The sequence below is a fragment of the Artemia sp. Qi Xiang Cuo genome, chromosome 10 (genome assembly GCF_049724085.1).
Source record: "Artemia sp. Qi Xiang Cuo chromosome 10, ASM4972408v1, whole genome shotgun sequence".
NCBI classification, from domain to species: domain Eukaryota; kingdom Metazoa; phylum Arthropoda; class Branchiopoda; order Anostraca; family Artemiidae; genus Artemia; species Artemia sp. Qi Xiang Cuo.
In genome coordinates this window covers 17,164,101-17,181,485 of record NC_142803.1, presented here as the reverse complement: position 1 = coordinate 17,181,485, position 17,385 = coordinate 17,164,101, and the positions used below count along the sequence as shown (strand labels likewise).

The window sequence follows — 17,385 nt, the reverse complement described above, 5'->3', positions numbered from 1 at the left end:
ATATATTTCCATGCTCAATTGCTAGCCAGACAACACTCACAGAAATCTCATCCCTTACAATAACCACCAGTCATCTTTCACTAAACATGCATTCCTTTTACACTTCCTTTAGCAACTCAATCAATTCTTCCACACATCGTATGACCCTCACTGTCAACCATTTCTCCACACGTAGGACAAAGTATGGACCATCTTGCCCATGCCCCCTCGTAGGACACACGTAATTGTTAGTCTAACCGTAGGACACACTTTACACGTAGGACAAAGTATGGACCATCTTGCCCATGCCCCCTCGTAGGACACATGTAACCGTTAGTCTAACCGTAGGACACACTCCACACGTAGGACAAAGTATGGACCATCTTGCCCTTGCCCACATGTAGGACCATCTTGCCAATGACCCCTCCCTAAATGTTGCTGCTTTTAATAGTAAATTACATTTCAGACCAGGGAAGAGCTTCGAGAATCCCTTGAAAATGAACTAAGAGCGTTTGATCAAGATAGAAACATGGGGATCCTTAACAGAGATGTAGATAATCATAGCCATATCAACGTATCTTGGAACTATCAAGAATTTGAGGTATCTTACCCCTCTTTATCCGACGAAGTTAAGATAGGGGACTACTATCTTCGTGTTCTGCTTGAAGAAGGAGATGTAGGTGATAGCTTAATATGCGAAGGTGTATCTCCTGAAGGAGGAGTAGACAGCCCAAAGAAGAGACATAGTAGGAAAGCGTAAGTATATTTTACTTGTTACTGGGAATCTTCTTCTGGGCTTATATCTTCGAAGATTTCTTGTAATCGTCATGTTTGCGCAAAATTGTATTCTTCCCTTGTTATGCTTCATATTCTTGCTCTTTCTCCTTTTTGGTCTCTGCTATCGCTTAAAAATAAATGGACACTCCGGTCTTGTTTTTATTGTTTTTCAAAGTTTCTGTTATGTTCAGTTGTGTAATATGTACTACTGCACTGAGCCGTATGCTAACTCAATACAGTGCAAAATATTGGTACTAATCATTGCAGAAATTTCTTCGAATTTTGAAACCAAAATTTTGATTACTGTCAAAATTTAAGTAGCAAAACTGCAGCCCAAGATCTAGCAGCAAAAATTGCTGCCTCACACATATCATCGTTTTATGTCCTATGTTTTCCCCCTTTCCATATTTTCCAATGAGCCCATTCAAAGTTTTTCTTGATAAGATGGCTTAGTTTATTTTATTTTCATTGTATTTTTTTATTACTTTTTCTTCCTTCATCTTTTCCTGGTCTTTATTCTTTTTTGTTTATTCTATCCCATTGTTATTTTATTTAGATGTTAATTATTCTAAGGATTATCCAACAAGAGCTTTATTTTCTGGGATATTTTCTTTTTTCTGACAGGAAGTTTTATCGAGACTTCGAAGTACGCTTTAAGTTCAGGTGTAGGTGCCAAAATTGAACAGGAATTCCACTAATCCTTGTTTGGTGAAATCAAATGTGCGTTTTCTTTCTTTTTCTTTTTCTTTATCATTTTTATGTGTACTCTTACATTTATTTAATTTCCCTTTTTTAACTCCCCTGCTCAAGGCCGTATCCAGGGGAGGAGGTTAGCTGGTTTGAACCCTCTCTCACGAAATTATCTCCGACTTGTAAAGAATAACAAAATGCATATAAAAAAGTTTCTGATGTGGTTTGTAAGGTTTTTTGTACCCCCCCCCCCCTCTCTACATGATAATTTGACGATACTGAAGAAAGGAACCGCATCAGGAATATACATTTGCAGAAGAAACAAGGCTTTTTGCGGGTAATTCAATTTGAAATTAATACTATGGATTGCTACCCCCTCCCCCACAAAAAAAATTATACGTGTAGGTTTGGCCAAGGACAGCTAATATTTCCCTAACATATGTAATACTATTATTACTTCATCATATATTGTTTTCTCAAATTTTTATTGTCCGTATTATATAATTTCTAGCTTTTGAAAAGATTTTAACGCTAAATCAAGAGAACATGCTCAAAAACCTAAATTTGGAGAAAGTACACAACTGATTTTATGTAGATAATTCCAAAAAAAATTACAAAGTATTTTCTCCCCCTCATTAAAACAGTTCCAATAAGTAGTTTAAAACTAGTCCATTGCAATATTGTTTTTTCTGCGGAAGGGGGAGGGGGAATTATATGTGTAGTAGTTTTTTTCTTCTGGAGTTTCTTTTTATGGATCATTTGGATGGATTTTGTTTTAAGGACCACGGAAAAGGCAATGGGAGAATACGGAATCAAATGGGGAAGACTTTCCTGAACTTAGATTATGCTGATGATAAGCATCCTAGATTAAAGTGTGAGCAAAATGAATGAACTTTTAGAGGTTTTGTGAGTTACCTTGGTGGTATTATTAGTAAAGACGGTTGGAGCAGGGAAAATGTTAAAAGTAGAGTAGCCACGGCTCAGGGTGTTTTTTTCACAGTTTAAAAAGGTTTGGAAGAATACGAAGATAAGTCTGCGAACCAAGATTAAAATGTTGGAAGCTACGGTGATAACAGTGGTCAAATATGGCTCTGAAGCTTGGGCGCTCCGAAAAGCGGATGAAGATTTACTAGATGTTTTCCAGAGAAATTGCCTACGGGTTATTCTGACTACCCGGATGACTGACCATGTTTCAAACAGTAGGGTGTATGAAAAGTGTGGTTCAATCTCGCTTTCTACAGATTACCTGGTAAAACATCTAGATGACAGATTGCCAAAGATTGTCCTTTTCGGCCAACCGTCTAGGGCTAAACGGAAAGCAGGTCGTCCGCGGCTGGGGGGGGGGAGGATGTCGTAATGAAAGATTTAATAAAATGGGAGCTTCCTTGGAGGTTGTAAAGAGGGAGAGTTTGAATATATTAGGATGGAGGAGGAGCGTGCGTAGCTGTGTTGGTCTCAGGCGGCTTGGTGCCGTGGTCAGTTGCTAGTGGTTGTAGTAGTTTCTTTCTTCTCCTTCTAATATTTAAATATGTGAAGGTTATTGATGTAAATCTGTTTGAATAAAAAAAAGATCCTCTAGTGCTATGGCTGATATATAGGGTGTCGGGTTGACGTTTCAGGTGACGTTTCAAACTGTTTGAATTGAAGAGTAAAACATTTTAATCACTAGTTATCACAAACGATCGAAATACGTCATCAGAAACAGTGAATTTTACTAATTGTTGCTTTGAAACTATAAGTAAAGTAAAAACCATGAGTTTTTTTTTATCTTAAATGAAATTAAATTAAAACTTTAAACCAACTGAAATTGTCCTGTTTATGAGTGGTCGCTGTTCTCCTCAGCCACCATCCCTTTAAGCTCAAGTTTGAAAAAAAAAACTGAATGACTAGAATGCTGAGAGGGATATTGAATTTAATAAAAAGACACTAGGTGTATCCAGGTTTTCAAAAAGACTTGTCTGGAAAATCTCAGTAATGTCTAAGGGTGCTAAGTTGAAGCTTCCAGGTAGTGGTGAAGGGGATGCTAAACTTAATTAGAAGACGATATCTGCATTCAGGTCGTCAAGTGTTCGTATCTACGATATCTCAGGTACCGCTACGGGTATGAAGTTGAGACTATATATTGTTATTTATTGAAAACCCGTCTCCATACAAAAAGAAAATGAAGGTGCACTACAAAAAGAGAAAGAAAAAGAGCACTATACAACCATGACAATAAAACTGGTGTAGTAGAAGTTGGTTCCAAGCATGTTTTGCAATCTTTTGGTTTTATTTTTGTGTAAGCTTAGCAACAACTATAGTTGGATCTGCTATATGAAGACTATTGATTAGCTTTGAACTACATGTCCAAATTGCGTATCTTAGCAGGTATTTTGCGAAATGGAAGAAAGTGGAGCGGAATTTTAATTCATCAGCATTTGTAAGAATCTTCCAGAAAGGTGCAATGCAGAAGATGTGGGGAGAGCAACAGCGTTGCCAGAAAACGGCGATTAAAACGGAGCTTAGCAGAGACTATGGAAGCATAATAATAATAATAATAATAATTTTATTATAAGCCAAAAAACAGGCCATACAGAACAGTATTCTTAATCACACTCCACAAGAAAAATAACATAAATATCAAGTTTCACTCATTCATGTCAACGCTTCATTTACATTTTTACTTAACTGCCTGATTGACCTTTTTACAGTCGTTTTCAGGATCCCCGGGAACTCCAAGTTACCACCCTCAAAATATGCAGCTGATTTACGGCATTTGATGTGTTCTGTTAGGAGATGACGAATGTAAGAAATTGTATATCCAGTGGAAATGCCAAGATAAACGATTTGGTCGGACGGGCGGATCTTCGAATTAAGTACAATTTTATGATAAAATGGGCTTTTCCAGTTAAAAAGCACTACGTCGGACTTTTCAGCATTTAATTCAACACCAGATTTTAAGTATTCTGTTTGTAGTTCTTGGAAAGTTTCTAAAATTTCGTCCAAAGTTCGGCTGATGACATGACATCAGTATAAGTGAAAAAATGACATCAGTATAATCATGATATATGATATCATGAAATGACATCAGTATAATCAGTATATCATGAAAAAATGACATCAGTATAAGTGACTAAGGAGATACTGAGGCCAGAGAGAACGCAAGATATATTGCACTGGTCTTGACCTTTGAGGACATATTTATTGAAATAAAATGTCCTCTGAGGCAATGGCAGAATAATGAGCAGTATGTAGTACGGGCCCTTCTATACCACATACAGCGTACCTAATGTAGAACCTAGAGTCAGTACGAAAAAGGGCAGTTAGAATTATTCTGACATGCTGTGTTATTCTCTTCCAAGGAACAATAAATAAATTTGAAATTCAGTACCTCAAGCAGACTAAGCAATCTTATCGTAAGTTATGTAACAGCATTGGTGTCAAGACAAGCCCACCGCAATATTCTCCCTGCAGATGTTCAACCGAGCGGAACAACCACACAAAAACTCAAACTGACACCTATACATACATGAACATACCGATATTGTAATTCTTTTGTGCCATTTTTTACGTCTATGTTTAACATGTAATGTTGTAATGTTAATTTTTAACTATGTCTATGTTTTTCTATGTTTCTATGTCTATGTTTTGTTTTTTCGGAATAGGAGAAAGATCTCCCATTTTGGGAATTTTGACGGAACCAAACCTTGTGTAAAAAGTATCTGCAGTAGTAACGTGAGATGTTCTAAAAGCGCAGGTATCCATTTTTGATATGTAGAACTTGAATTCCATCCATGCCTCGTGACAGCTTTGGGTTAAGGCGTGTAATAGCATCAGCCACAGACGTCACAGAAACGGTATAGTCGGAGTCAGGGAATGCATACAAAATTGGTCAAGCTCTTCACATATTTGTATTCAAGTTGGATGTCTGGTAGAGAATTTGGTCTCATAGAACGAATATCAATCAGATAAAGAAATATCGATGAATGTCCACTAGTTATTCACCTGTGAATTCCCGAAATTTCTTTTTCTCTGCTTTTATTCAGTCAGTTTTGTCCGTTTTATGCAAGGTTAAATGGTGACATGTTAGGTATATATATATATATTATTGTATGTATTGAATTTATTACATATTAAATTATAATAAACTTTAATTGAATATAATATTACCTTCTTAGGGTATAATATGGCTCATGTTGGTGTATAGCATAAAAAGTAAGTTAAGAGCCTTCGATTTCGAGCTACATTAATATTTTGAATTACGTTCCAAAATCTGATTGTGATTTAAATATTTTAATGTTTTTATTCTAATCATAGGGGTCTCCTGTACCCTACAGGCCACGACCAATCGTTGGACTTGTGATATATAGTTGATATTAGTGTGTATTTTTCCTATGTATTTTAGTAGTTTCCTTTAGTAGTGGGTTTTTTTTTTTTTTTGGATTTTTGGATTTTAGTAGTTCTCTTATTATTATGTAATTTTTTGTAGTTTGTGAAATACCATGTTTTGGTTTACTCCTGTAATAAAATTATATCATATCAATCATGGGCCTGATGCCTTTTTTGAACTAAATAATCGTATGCAAATACACCCAATAGATTAGGACTCGCTTAAGGATTTTTGGGAGTTCGATAAGTTGTGCCTGGAGAGATTTAATTCTTGGCATGCCATTTTTTTATTTGTAGATTTTATTCTCAGTTTTTTATACCCCTTGGGCATTTGGATTTGAAATATAATATGAGAATCAAAAACTTACGTTAAAAAGTGGAAATGTTTTTATCTTGTTCTGGACAGTTTGGACCATGACCGATCTTAATGGCAAGTTTTTGCAGATTTTTAATTTAAATAAAAGGAAAAAAGTTAAAGAATTGGAAACAAGTAAACAAAAGTATAATTCCTAAAAACCCATGAACGGGTAGAACTTATTTACAGAAGAATGTTAAATGAGACCAATAGAAGAAGTAAAATACAATTCCCAGAAAAAGCATAAAACCATGCCCATATACCTATTTTTTTTATTTTTTATTCATTTAATATCGATTATTAACAAAAAACTTAATATAAACACACCCCCTCCAAATGCCACAGCATGATTTGGAAAATGGACAACCAAACAAATCCAAAAAAAAAAGAAAAAAGAAAACAATTTATCATAAACCTCAGAAGGAGTTTAAAAACAAAACACAACTACAACATCATATGCCCTACTATCACTCGCTTAACACTCCACACTCAACTCCTTCTTTAACACACCTCAATAAAAACAAAACACAACTACAACATCATATGCCCTACTATCACTCGCTTAACACACCGCACTCAACTCCTTCCTTAACACACCTCAATAAAAACAAAACACAACTACAACATCATATGCCCTACTATCACTCGCTTAACACTCCACACTCAACTCCTTCCTTAACACACCTCAATAAAAACAAAACACAACTACAACATCATATGCCCTACTATCACTCGCTTAACACTCCACACTCAACTCCTTCCTTAACACACATCAATAAAAACACATCACAACTACAACATCATATGCCCTACTATCACTCGCTTAACACACCACACTCAACTCCTTCATTAACACACCTCAATAAAAACAAAAAACAACTACAACATAATATGCCCTACTATCACTCGCTTAACACTCCACACTCAACTCCTTCCTTAACACACCTCAATAAAAACAAAACACAACTATAAAATCATATGCCCTACTATCACTCGCTTAACACTCCACACTCAACTCCTTCCTTAACACACCTCAATAAAAACAAAACACTACTACAACATCATATGCCCTACTATCACTCGCTTAACACTCCACACTCAACTCCTTCCTTAACACACCTCAATAAAAAAAAAACACAACTACAACATCATATGCCCTACTATCACTCGCTTAACACTCCACACTCAACTCCTTCCTTAACACACCTCAATAAAAACAAAACACAACTTCAACATCATATGCCCTACTATCACTCGCTTAACACTCCACACTCAACTCCTTCCTTAACACACCTCAATAAAAACAAAACACTACATAATGATTTAATACCAATTTAATCTATCAACTATGCATCCTATTACATTAATCGTTAAAATCATATTTAGAAAACAATTCAATCTTCAACATCCTTCTAAATTCATTTAAATTACTATTTTAATATTCTCATTTAACGAATTCCATAGCTTAGCCCCTCTAAAAACAAGCCCCTAGATAATATATACATTAAAAAAATTAAAGGGAAGGATAAAAAAAGGGGGGGGGGCAAAACAAGCGAATAAAATATAAAACTTGGGCAACACTAGTACTAAATTACAAAAGAGGAAAATTAGCAGAATATTTGGTTTATTTTATCTGTAATGAAGGGGTCATACATTTTTTCATATCTGAAGCCAAAGCAACGAATGGGGAACAAGATAGGAACGGGTACAGAAACAATCCGAGATGGGTGGAATCTGGGTGGGGAGTGTCTTTTGGCGAAAAATAACTCCTGCGCTCAAGCATATCCAATCTGGCTTTTTGTTTCGAAGAAGAGAGTATGTTAAACTTAAAGTGCTTTATGTTGGGCAACTTCATGACTACCAAGCAGGAATATTTTCGTATCAGTGTTGGAATTGTAACAGTCCTGAGGTAATTCATGGTTTTTACAGAGAAAATAAATCACTTCATAGTTATAGTACCCGCAATGCTGGCAATCTAGTCATTGAATATAGAAGTGGAACTAGAGCAGGTTTTTCTGTCAGATATATAGGTCCTAAGGTTTGGAATTCTCTTCCAGTGAGCATTCGGGCGGAGGAGCACCTTGGTTTGTTTAAAAGAAAAACGGAAAATTTTCTTTTGGGTCTTTTTTTTATAATTAGAGATTGGTCATTATTTGGTTATTTATTTATCATTATTTATTTCCATTTTTTTTTTTTTTTTTTTGTTCGTTTGTTAAGAGTTTTATTTGTTAAGTGTTTGCTACTGGCCTATACGTGGTCGTCCAGTATCAAGTTCTTTTATGTCTTTCTTTGGGCAGCTACTTGGAGTAATGTTATGTGTTATATCATTTTGTAATAAACAGAATTCAATTGAATTGAATATGGGACCTTAGCTTCTTTAAAAATTCTGGTCAGGGCTCTCTTTTGGGTGGATTCAATTTTTTGTGATTCTTTCCGGGAGATGCCAGGGTGCCCAACGCGACAAGCATATTCAATATGCTGGCGGACAAAGAAAGTATAAATCCTTAAAGAATGGAAAGTGGGGACACTAAATTTATTTAGGAGCTTAAGGAGGGAAATAGGCACATCAGCTCTATGGATAATATCTTTAACATGGATATCCCACTTTAAATTAGAAGGAATTGTGACGCGAAGTAATCTAAAGGATAACACAGAAATTTCTGGGAGGATAGGGTCAGAATATGGGGTGTGGTATTAAAGAAACATTTTCATTATCATTGATATAGAGGAGTTTACTCTCATTATCTAAATTTTAGGAATCATCTGCAATGTCAATGAGAATGCCCATAGTGTTGCCTATTAAATTTCTATAGCAGGTTTCAACAACCGTTAGACCATCCACAAATTTCCATCTGGCAGGAAATTTTTTGCCTCGGTTGTTAATTATAGCTGAAAAAAGGAGGGGACCTAGGAGAGCGCCTTGCGGTACTCCATTCTTGACAGGGAGGGGGCTGGAATAATGATTCTGATATTTGACTACCTGTTATATATTTGATTAGAAAGAGGCAACCAATTCGACCAGAAAGGATTTAATATTGAATTCAGTGACAAGTCCCTCAAGATATATATTGTGGTTTGCAAGATCAAATGTTTTTTGAAGGTCAATGGAAATAAAATTTTTGAAGGTCAATGGAAATAAAATTTAGCCATCAATTAGGCTTTTTGAGAATTTTTCCAATTAAGTCAATAAAAAAAACAAGGTAATGGGAGGTAGAATTGAATTTGCGGTTCCCGAGTTACCTCAGGTCAGTAAGAGGTAGGATTTTTTCTTTTAGCGGATCTGCAAGGAATCCTTCATATAGTTTCAGGAATATAGGAGTGAGAGAAATAGGATGAACACCTTCAAAACTAGACTTTCCGTCTTTCTTTTTTAAGGGGGCTATGAAACCCTGCTTCTAGTTTTTGAAAATTGGCCAGACTCAGTAATCTCATTCGAAAGGACAGACAATGGCTTTGAAAGAATGTCACCGAAAGCACTAAAAAGAAAAAATGGATATCCAAAGGGCAAACACTGATTTTTTTTTTGTTTTCCAATTTTTCTCTCAATTTCAGACGGAGAGATAGAGGGAAAAGAAGGTGAAACATCATCTGTTGGTAATTGATAAGACAATGTCGGAAGGCTCTGGACGATGGAAGCGAGGAACCTGGTAAGATTATTGGAAGTAGCTTCAAAGGATTCAGGAAGGTTGAAACTAAGCTGGTCTAGAGCCCTGCCACACAGCTTTTTAACCTTGGAATACCAATTTTTTGGTTTATTAGTAGACAATTCTTTGATCTTATTTTTGTAGTTGGATCGAGCAGATTTACGTATTTCCATTTTAATTGTTTTATTCAGTTTATTAGCTTCATCTCGTTTACCGTTTCCGAAAAGACTCAATTTGTTTCTACTTAGCATTTTTATGGTTTGATTAATAAAAGTTTATCATTCAAGCACTTTTCAAATCTTTTTTTTTTCTGGGAAAGAAATTAGCTTTTTGTGGAAAGTAGCTATTTTTTTCGAGATTTGCAAATTGTAAATATCAGACCAATCTTCAGTACTCGGCCATGTTTCAAAAGAAAGAAGACCAGAATTTTGGAGAGGGCGATAAGCGCCATTAGTTATTGAGAATGAATGCTTAAAACTTGAAGAGGGGGGGGCAAGAAGAGGTAAAGATGATAACTCCCACCTAATGGAGCCAAAGCTAAGGGGGGGGGCTGTAAAAATTATTGCTATTAGTTAGAATGACATCTGGTGAGGTGTTTCGCGTAGAAATTGGTATTTCAACTGTTTGCTTAACGTTAACTTTAAGAGAGGAGCAAATTGGTTCCATCTCAAGATTGTTGACGTCACCAACTAAAAAAAAAGTCCAGCATAGGAATAACAAAATCAGCACTGGTCTGCAATTGCTGGAAAAATCTACGTTTTGCATCAATATTTTCTGGATGCATCAAGTTTTCACGCTCACTGGAAAAAGAAATTTCTTATTTTTTCCTAATTATTGTTATTTTGTTGGCAGTGTGGCAGAGTGGAAGTGTAACCCGAGGTCATATTGTAAGTTTTTTTAGAAGGGCTAAGGAAAATGCCACGGGTAATCTACGTGTTTTCTTTTCCAGGTTTGAATTTTTCAATGATCTTTACCATAGATTTCTACTCTCATCAAAGCCAAGCATGAAGTGTATGTGTTTACAGGCTATGACCGTTGTCTATGGAAAATATTATAATGAAATAGGACCTTTTCATGATACGAAGTATATAATCGCAATGCTTGATAAGGTTAGTACTTCGGCTGCCCTTTGTCAAAACTTAGTACCTTCCACAAAAAAAAAAAAAATCCAAAATGTGTATCTCAGAAACGAATTTTTGTCTCTATTGTTCCACGGAAATACAAGAAAAAGGGCTAATTTCTTACCAAATACTATGCAAATTCGCATACGAGTCCAGCAAAATTTCCACATCTAATTTTAAACCCAGTGTGGCATACTTAAAAAAAAAACAAAAAAAACACGAATATTATGGGGGGGAGGCTGATTGCTACAATGAAAACTGAAAAATCTCAACTTTTATCACTTGTGAAAATTCGTTTATGATTTTGCAAAGGTGCCACAAAAATATATGCCACTAATCTCGACACGCCACGTCCAATACTATAATCAGAAATTTTCTGTCTGTCAACAGAATTTATGTATGTTCCACGTCCAATACCTAGTACGGATACTTGAATTATAACAACTGCTACCTATGTTGAATAGAAATGAGTGGCCCTAGTATTTCTGTGATACCTATATAGAATATACACAATTTCTACAAACCTAATATATGCATAAAAGTTGTATATTGAGTTAAAATAAAACTTTTATTTTATCGTCATGGAAAGGTATTGTGGTCTCCGAAATTTTCTACGTAATATTGAGTTAGAAAGAGACCTCTCCCAATTTCGTCAGGTCGAGTAAAACATCACATTTGGATTATTTTGGGAAGGGGGGGGGGCTTTCTGAGATACGACCTAGTATCTACGATGGGTAGGAATAGAATTCACTGATTTTCCACAGCCAAAGCCTAGTACGGATACTAGAATTACAACAGTAATTAACTATGTCGAACAGACAATGTGTGACAAGTATCTACCTCGCATTTACATAACATGAAAAAAAAACCTAATATCTTTGTAAAAACGCAAATTTGGGTTAATGATGGATCTGTCCCAATCTCGATATGCTGAGGATAATGCTGCAGCAAGAATGCTTCTATATGTTATGCTTCTGAGATACGACCAAGTTTCCAAAGGGGGTAGAAACATAACTCACTGGTGTTCTACAGCTGGAACCTAGTACGGATACCAGAATTACACCAGCTAGCACCTGCGTCGAAACAAAAATTGGGGGCAACGACAGGAAAAATGGAATTTGAAAAATTTACATTAAATTTTGTAGCTTCATCTATTTCTCCCTTTCCAAAAGTAGGAAAAATAATTTTGTGATTTTCTCAAAAACTTAAAAACATGATGTTGCCACAGGAAAAATGTATACATGAAAATAAAACATAGAAAATAAAAATAAATAAACATATATACAAGAAAATAAAACATGATGCAGCAACAAGAAAAATGAAATTTGAAAAACTTACATTAAATTTTGTAGCTTCATCTATTTCTCCCATTCCAAAAGTAGGAAAAATAATTTTGTGATTTTCTCAAAAACTTAAAACATGATGTTGCTAGGCTTTGACGCCGGAAAACCGGCTTAGTAAGATTAACTTGTACAAGGTGACGCAAAAAAAGAAAAATCAAAGGCGCAGTATTCCCTTTTTGTCGTATCTCCCCAAGAGAAGAGAAAACTTATAAGAGTTGGATCTTTGGTGATTTAACAAAGGAAAATGTTCCTTCTTTATATTGGTTAGGTTGCTGAGTCTTTGGGGAGGGGATTTCCAGCTTTTGTCATTAGTGCAGTTCAGAGGGAGAAAGATTGTTAACATATCTTCGAAAGATAAATTATTCATCAATTAATTAGCTAGCTGACTGAAGCAAATTGGGATTAAATTGTCAGTTCCGCAATAAACTTTATTTAAAAAGCGTAAAATTTGAAAAAAGGAAATAATTGATGTCATTAATTAACAGTTATATAGGGTTAAAGCTAAAATTTCTCTGAAAGTAGTAATTGACCCTCAATTAAAAAAAGAATGATTTTAAGTAAAAATCTAGTCTACACCAAATAGGTTACCTTGGGAAAACCTTGCTACGCCAAATTGGCTAGTGGACTTTAAGATGGCGGGCGTATTGGTGACATCATTTTGCTTTCCTTGCTCTCCCTTACATTTTAATAATCAAAGTGATCATTAAAAGTGATCAAAATCCACTAAATATTGACTAGAGTAATGTCATCTTTTTTTTCGTTTTTTCATCTGCCTCGTTCTTACATATAGACATTCTCATGTTATTGCAAATTTCGAACTCGTTGATCCTGATGTTGTTGCCACTAGATGAATAGCTAAATGCAATGCCATATCTAGAATTTTTTTCCGGGTGGGGGTTTCTTTTTTTTGGGGGGGGGGGGTGGACAAAAAAAGACATTACAAAACGTAACAAAAATTTGTTTATATGTATTTTTGTTACTTTTATATAAATTGGGGATTCAAATTGGATACTCCCCAATTTCCCTGGACACGGCTTTAGGTAAATGTAATAAGTAATCAGTAAAATCGCAACAAATGGTCCTATTGGCCTAAAAAAGGGATTATTGGTTCATATGCCTTTTTTTTTTTTTTTTTTGCTTTTCTCCATTATTTATACTTGTGGTGGAAAGAGTGAGACGTGTTATACGAATGAGACTGGTGGACTTCATTCGCCACCTTAAGGGTAAACAATCCCTTCCTCGACATAATTCCTCTGGAATTTTAATGATAGTAAAAAAGCCAGATGAATGAAACTTTGATGAGTCTGCCCCGATGTCAATTCCTAAAAGTGTAAACGTATCTCTCGCCTAGCTGAACTAGTTTCTTTAAAATATGTCTTAAAGTTCGTCTGAAAAATGATTGCTGACTCTTTATTTAAAACGGATAAATTCTTCAGACTAGTTGCTTAAATACCTTGGCAAATAGCCTATAGCCTATTGCTGCTTATTAACATAGAAGTAAACTTATCTGCTAAAATAATATCCAAATCTGCCTCATTATGCATGAATTAGAGGTGTTTCTGTAGGCTAAGGTAAACGAAGTGAAACAATTTTATCTCCTTTGTGTGGTAGTTCATTTCTCATTTTAATTATCGATTTTATAACTAGACCTTTTATGCTGACCTTGAAATAGTACTTTCTCCAAAGCTGCCCTTGCCCTCTTCTCAACTACGTATTGTATACTTTAGAAACGTTAATGCTCAACATTTTGTTTTGTGCTACCAGTGGCGCCAATTCCCGAAAATGTAAGGGGGTAAGGATTTTTTAATGAATGTGCATTTTTTTTTTTAAATCTAGGGGGGGGGATTTCAGTAATTTTCGAATCTTTTTAAGGAAAATACAAAACGGTAGTTTTCAAAATTTGTGTGGGGGTACCTCAGAGATAGTTTGAATCTTGTAGAGCTGCCATTTCAGAAAAATATGGAGGGAGGAGTACCTAGTTTCAGCCCCCCTCCCTGGAGGCTTTTGTCCGATTGGTAAAAAAAAGTAACAAAAGTTTTTTGACGCGTTTGTTTCAAAGATTTAAAATCTTTGATACGAGCATGAGGAGGGGGGGACAAGGTTTTGCTTAATCTGAAGCAAGCCATAAAAACTGCTTTAAAAACAATCATTAATACTTACTTATATGATTCCTAAAGCTGCATTACTTCAGTTTATTACGGAGATACGAAGGATGGAGATACCTTCAGCCTATCAACTCAATCAACTTCGGCCTGTCAGATCAAGCACTTTGAGCCTATCAAATCAAGAACCTTCTTCTAGTTATGCCTGTCAAATAAAACTATTTAAGATAACCCTATCAGCCTATCAAACCAAGCACCTTCAGCTTATAAATCAAGATACTGCAGCCTATCCTTTGAAGCAACTTCAGCTTTTAAAATTAAGCAACTTCTGCCTATCAAATCAAGCAACTTAGGCCTATCAAATCAAGCATTTTCTTCTAGATAAACCTATTACATAAGACTGTCTAGATAAGCTTATCAGTCTATCAACTCAAGCACCTTCAGCCTATCAAATCAAGCACCTTCAGCATATCAAATCAAGCACACTTAGCCTATCCAATCGCCTTCTTCTAGATCAGCCCACCTACATAAGGTTGTCAGCCTTTCAAATCAAGCACATTCTTCTAGATAAGCATATCAAATAAGATTATCTAGATAAGCTTATCAGCCTATCAATTCAAGCCTTCTTCTAGATAAGCCTACCAGATAAGAGAATTTAGATAAGCTTAACAGTCTGTCGAATCAAGCACCTTCAGCCTAACAAGTCACGTTCTTCTAGATACGCTTATTAGCCCACCAATTCAAGCCTTCTTCTAGATAAGCCTATTATATAAGAGAATTTAGATAACCTTATCAGCCTATCAAATCAAGCACCTTCAGCCTATCAAATCAAGAAACTGCAGCCTATCCTTTCAAGGAACTTTAGCTTTTAAAATCAAGCAACTTCAGTCTATCAAATCAAGCAACTTAACCATGTTCCGAATTAAGCCCTCCCCCCCCCCCCAAAAAAAAAAAAAATGAAAAACGAAACACAATTTTCAGAACTCTAGCTAGGCAAGTGGAATTTTAAAGAATATATATTAATGTTTTTTTCCTTTCTTTCAGTGTACGGATCGTTCAGAAAGAGATCGATTGCTTCAGTTTATTGCCAAGCTGATTTTGCTAAAGAGTAACACCAAGGAATTAATTGATGCAAACGGAATTCGAGTCTTGATCGATTTATTGACGCTTGCACATCTGCATACAAACAGGCAAGCCTTCCAATCTTCCTCTCCTTCTATTATTCTTTTTCTCTTCTTCCTTCTTCTCTTCTTCTATTTTCTTCTATTTTTGTATTTTATTGTTATCAATTTTTGTTAGTGTTGTTATTGTTCTTATTATTATTTACTTCACTAATATTGTTTTTTAGTTTTAGACTAAAAGATGTTTTGGCCATAAATAATTTGACCGAATTATTCCTCCATGCTATAGAATACAGTAAAAAAAAGTAGCTTCAAGAAATAAATTTAAAAAAAGAAAGAAATAAGTAGCTGCCCCGTTCTGTGGTGTTCTTCTTTTGTAAGGAAACCTCTTTCCAGTGGTTGTAATTACAACCATAAAAAATCCAAGGAAGATGAAATTACGGAGAAAGAAAAGGAGGTGGTCGCTCCCTCAAATCTTCCTTATGGGTAGGAAGTGCCGATTGGGGAAGGGGACAATATTTCGCTTCTTCTCTATATTTTGAAAATTACTTTTTTTGATATTTTCGTTGAAACAAATCGTAAAAGCGTCACTTCCTAGATTCTGAAAAGTGAAAGAACAAGTACAAAGTTTTGTACTAGCACTGAAATAAGTAAATATTATTTGCACCACTGATATTCTGATCCTTTAATATATTAAGCATCAGGGGACACCTGAACCTCTTCCCACACCTGAATCTATTGTTGAGGAGTTGGATGTCTCTCCATCTGCTCTGTCCCTTAGAAAGAGTAAGTGCCAAGGTGAAAATAAAGGTACTTTTTTAATCTCTTTCACAAAACAGCTTTAGTTTCACTTAATTTGATTCGGTTTAGATAATTAAACTATCAGTGTATTGGATTTCTGGGTATTTGTGATATCATTCTGTGAAAAATGTTTTTCAAAAATTAATTAAGGCTCCAAAAGAATTTTTCCAAAGTCATGACCTATCTGGATCGTTTTTATTTTTTTACATCAGAAAATGAACAATTATCATATTACAAACAATCTTATTAAACGAACAATAATCACTGAAGCTCAGTCCCCTATTATACAAATTATTAGTATAAGGTTTCTGCCACAATGCTTAGCATTTAATGCGAAGCAACTAAGAATCCGAGGATCGCTCCACATCTATCTGACGGGAATTTCTTTCTAGCAGCACGGAATCAACTGATTTGTCAACCGGCAAATTGCGTTTTGAAACTCCTTGCTTATGCTCAAGGCTTTCAATCTTAAGGGGCCTATATTTTCAGTCAGCAGACGATTTATGAAAATAGTAAGGGGCCTGGAAGGAAGAAACGAATTTTTCCAGGGCTGGGATCTATTTAGATGGAAATGGTAATATTCCAATTTTTAGAAAAAAATATAGCCCCGTTTTGAGAAAAATGCACAACTATACATATAGCCTATATATAAAAATAGAAAAGTGTATAAATATATATTGTCTGACAAGATGGCTAATATAGATGGAAAACGCCAGCATTTTATATTGGAAGCGTATATTTTAAGCTAAGCCTCAGTGCCCTCCCCCCCCCTCTTGAGGTTTTTTCATCCCTCTTAGGGGAACTTTTTGGAAGTTGTGTTTTTTTTTCTTTGGGGGGGGGGGGGGTAAGCCAATCCTTATAACATCTACCAAAGGCTATGAGTAAATGATAAAAGAGGAAACTAATGTTCCTCTTTGAGAAAAATTTCAACACCGAATAGCGTAACACACCAAAATTATAAATTATAAAAGAAGAATTGAATTATATATAAAAAAAAATATGTAGATATAATTAGCAGATAAATAGTACTTACTAATACACCAAAAGCGAAACATTTCCCAAAAGCTTCTTCTTATTTACACAT

At 35.2% G+C, this 17,385-nt stretch overlaps 1 protein-coding gene across 1 annotated transcript in view; it reads left to right on the top strand.

The window, feature by feature from the left end:
• Rme-8 (receptor mediated endocytosis 8) overlaps positions 1–17,385 on the top strand; it is a 251,427-nt gene that overhangs the window by 143,578 nt on the left and 90,464 nt on the right. Inside the window, exons 14-16 of the mRNA XM_089095924.1 lie at positions 446–735; positions 10,763–10,922; positions 15,424–15,569. Coding sequence (XP_088952050.1) covers positions 446–735; positions 10,763–10,922; positions 15,424–15,569 — 596 coding nt within the window. The remainder of the gene's footprint in view (positions 1–445; positions 736–10,762; positions 10,923–15,423; positions 15,570–17,385) is intronic.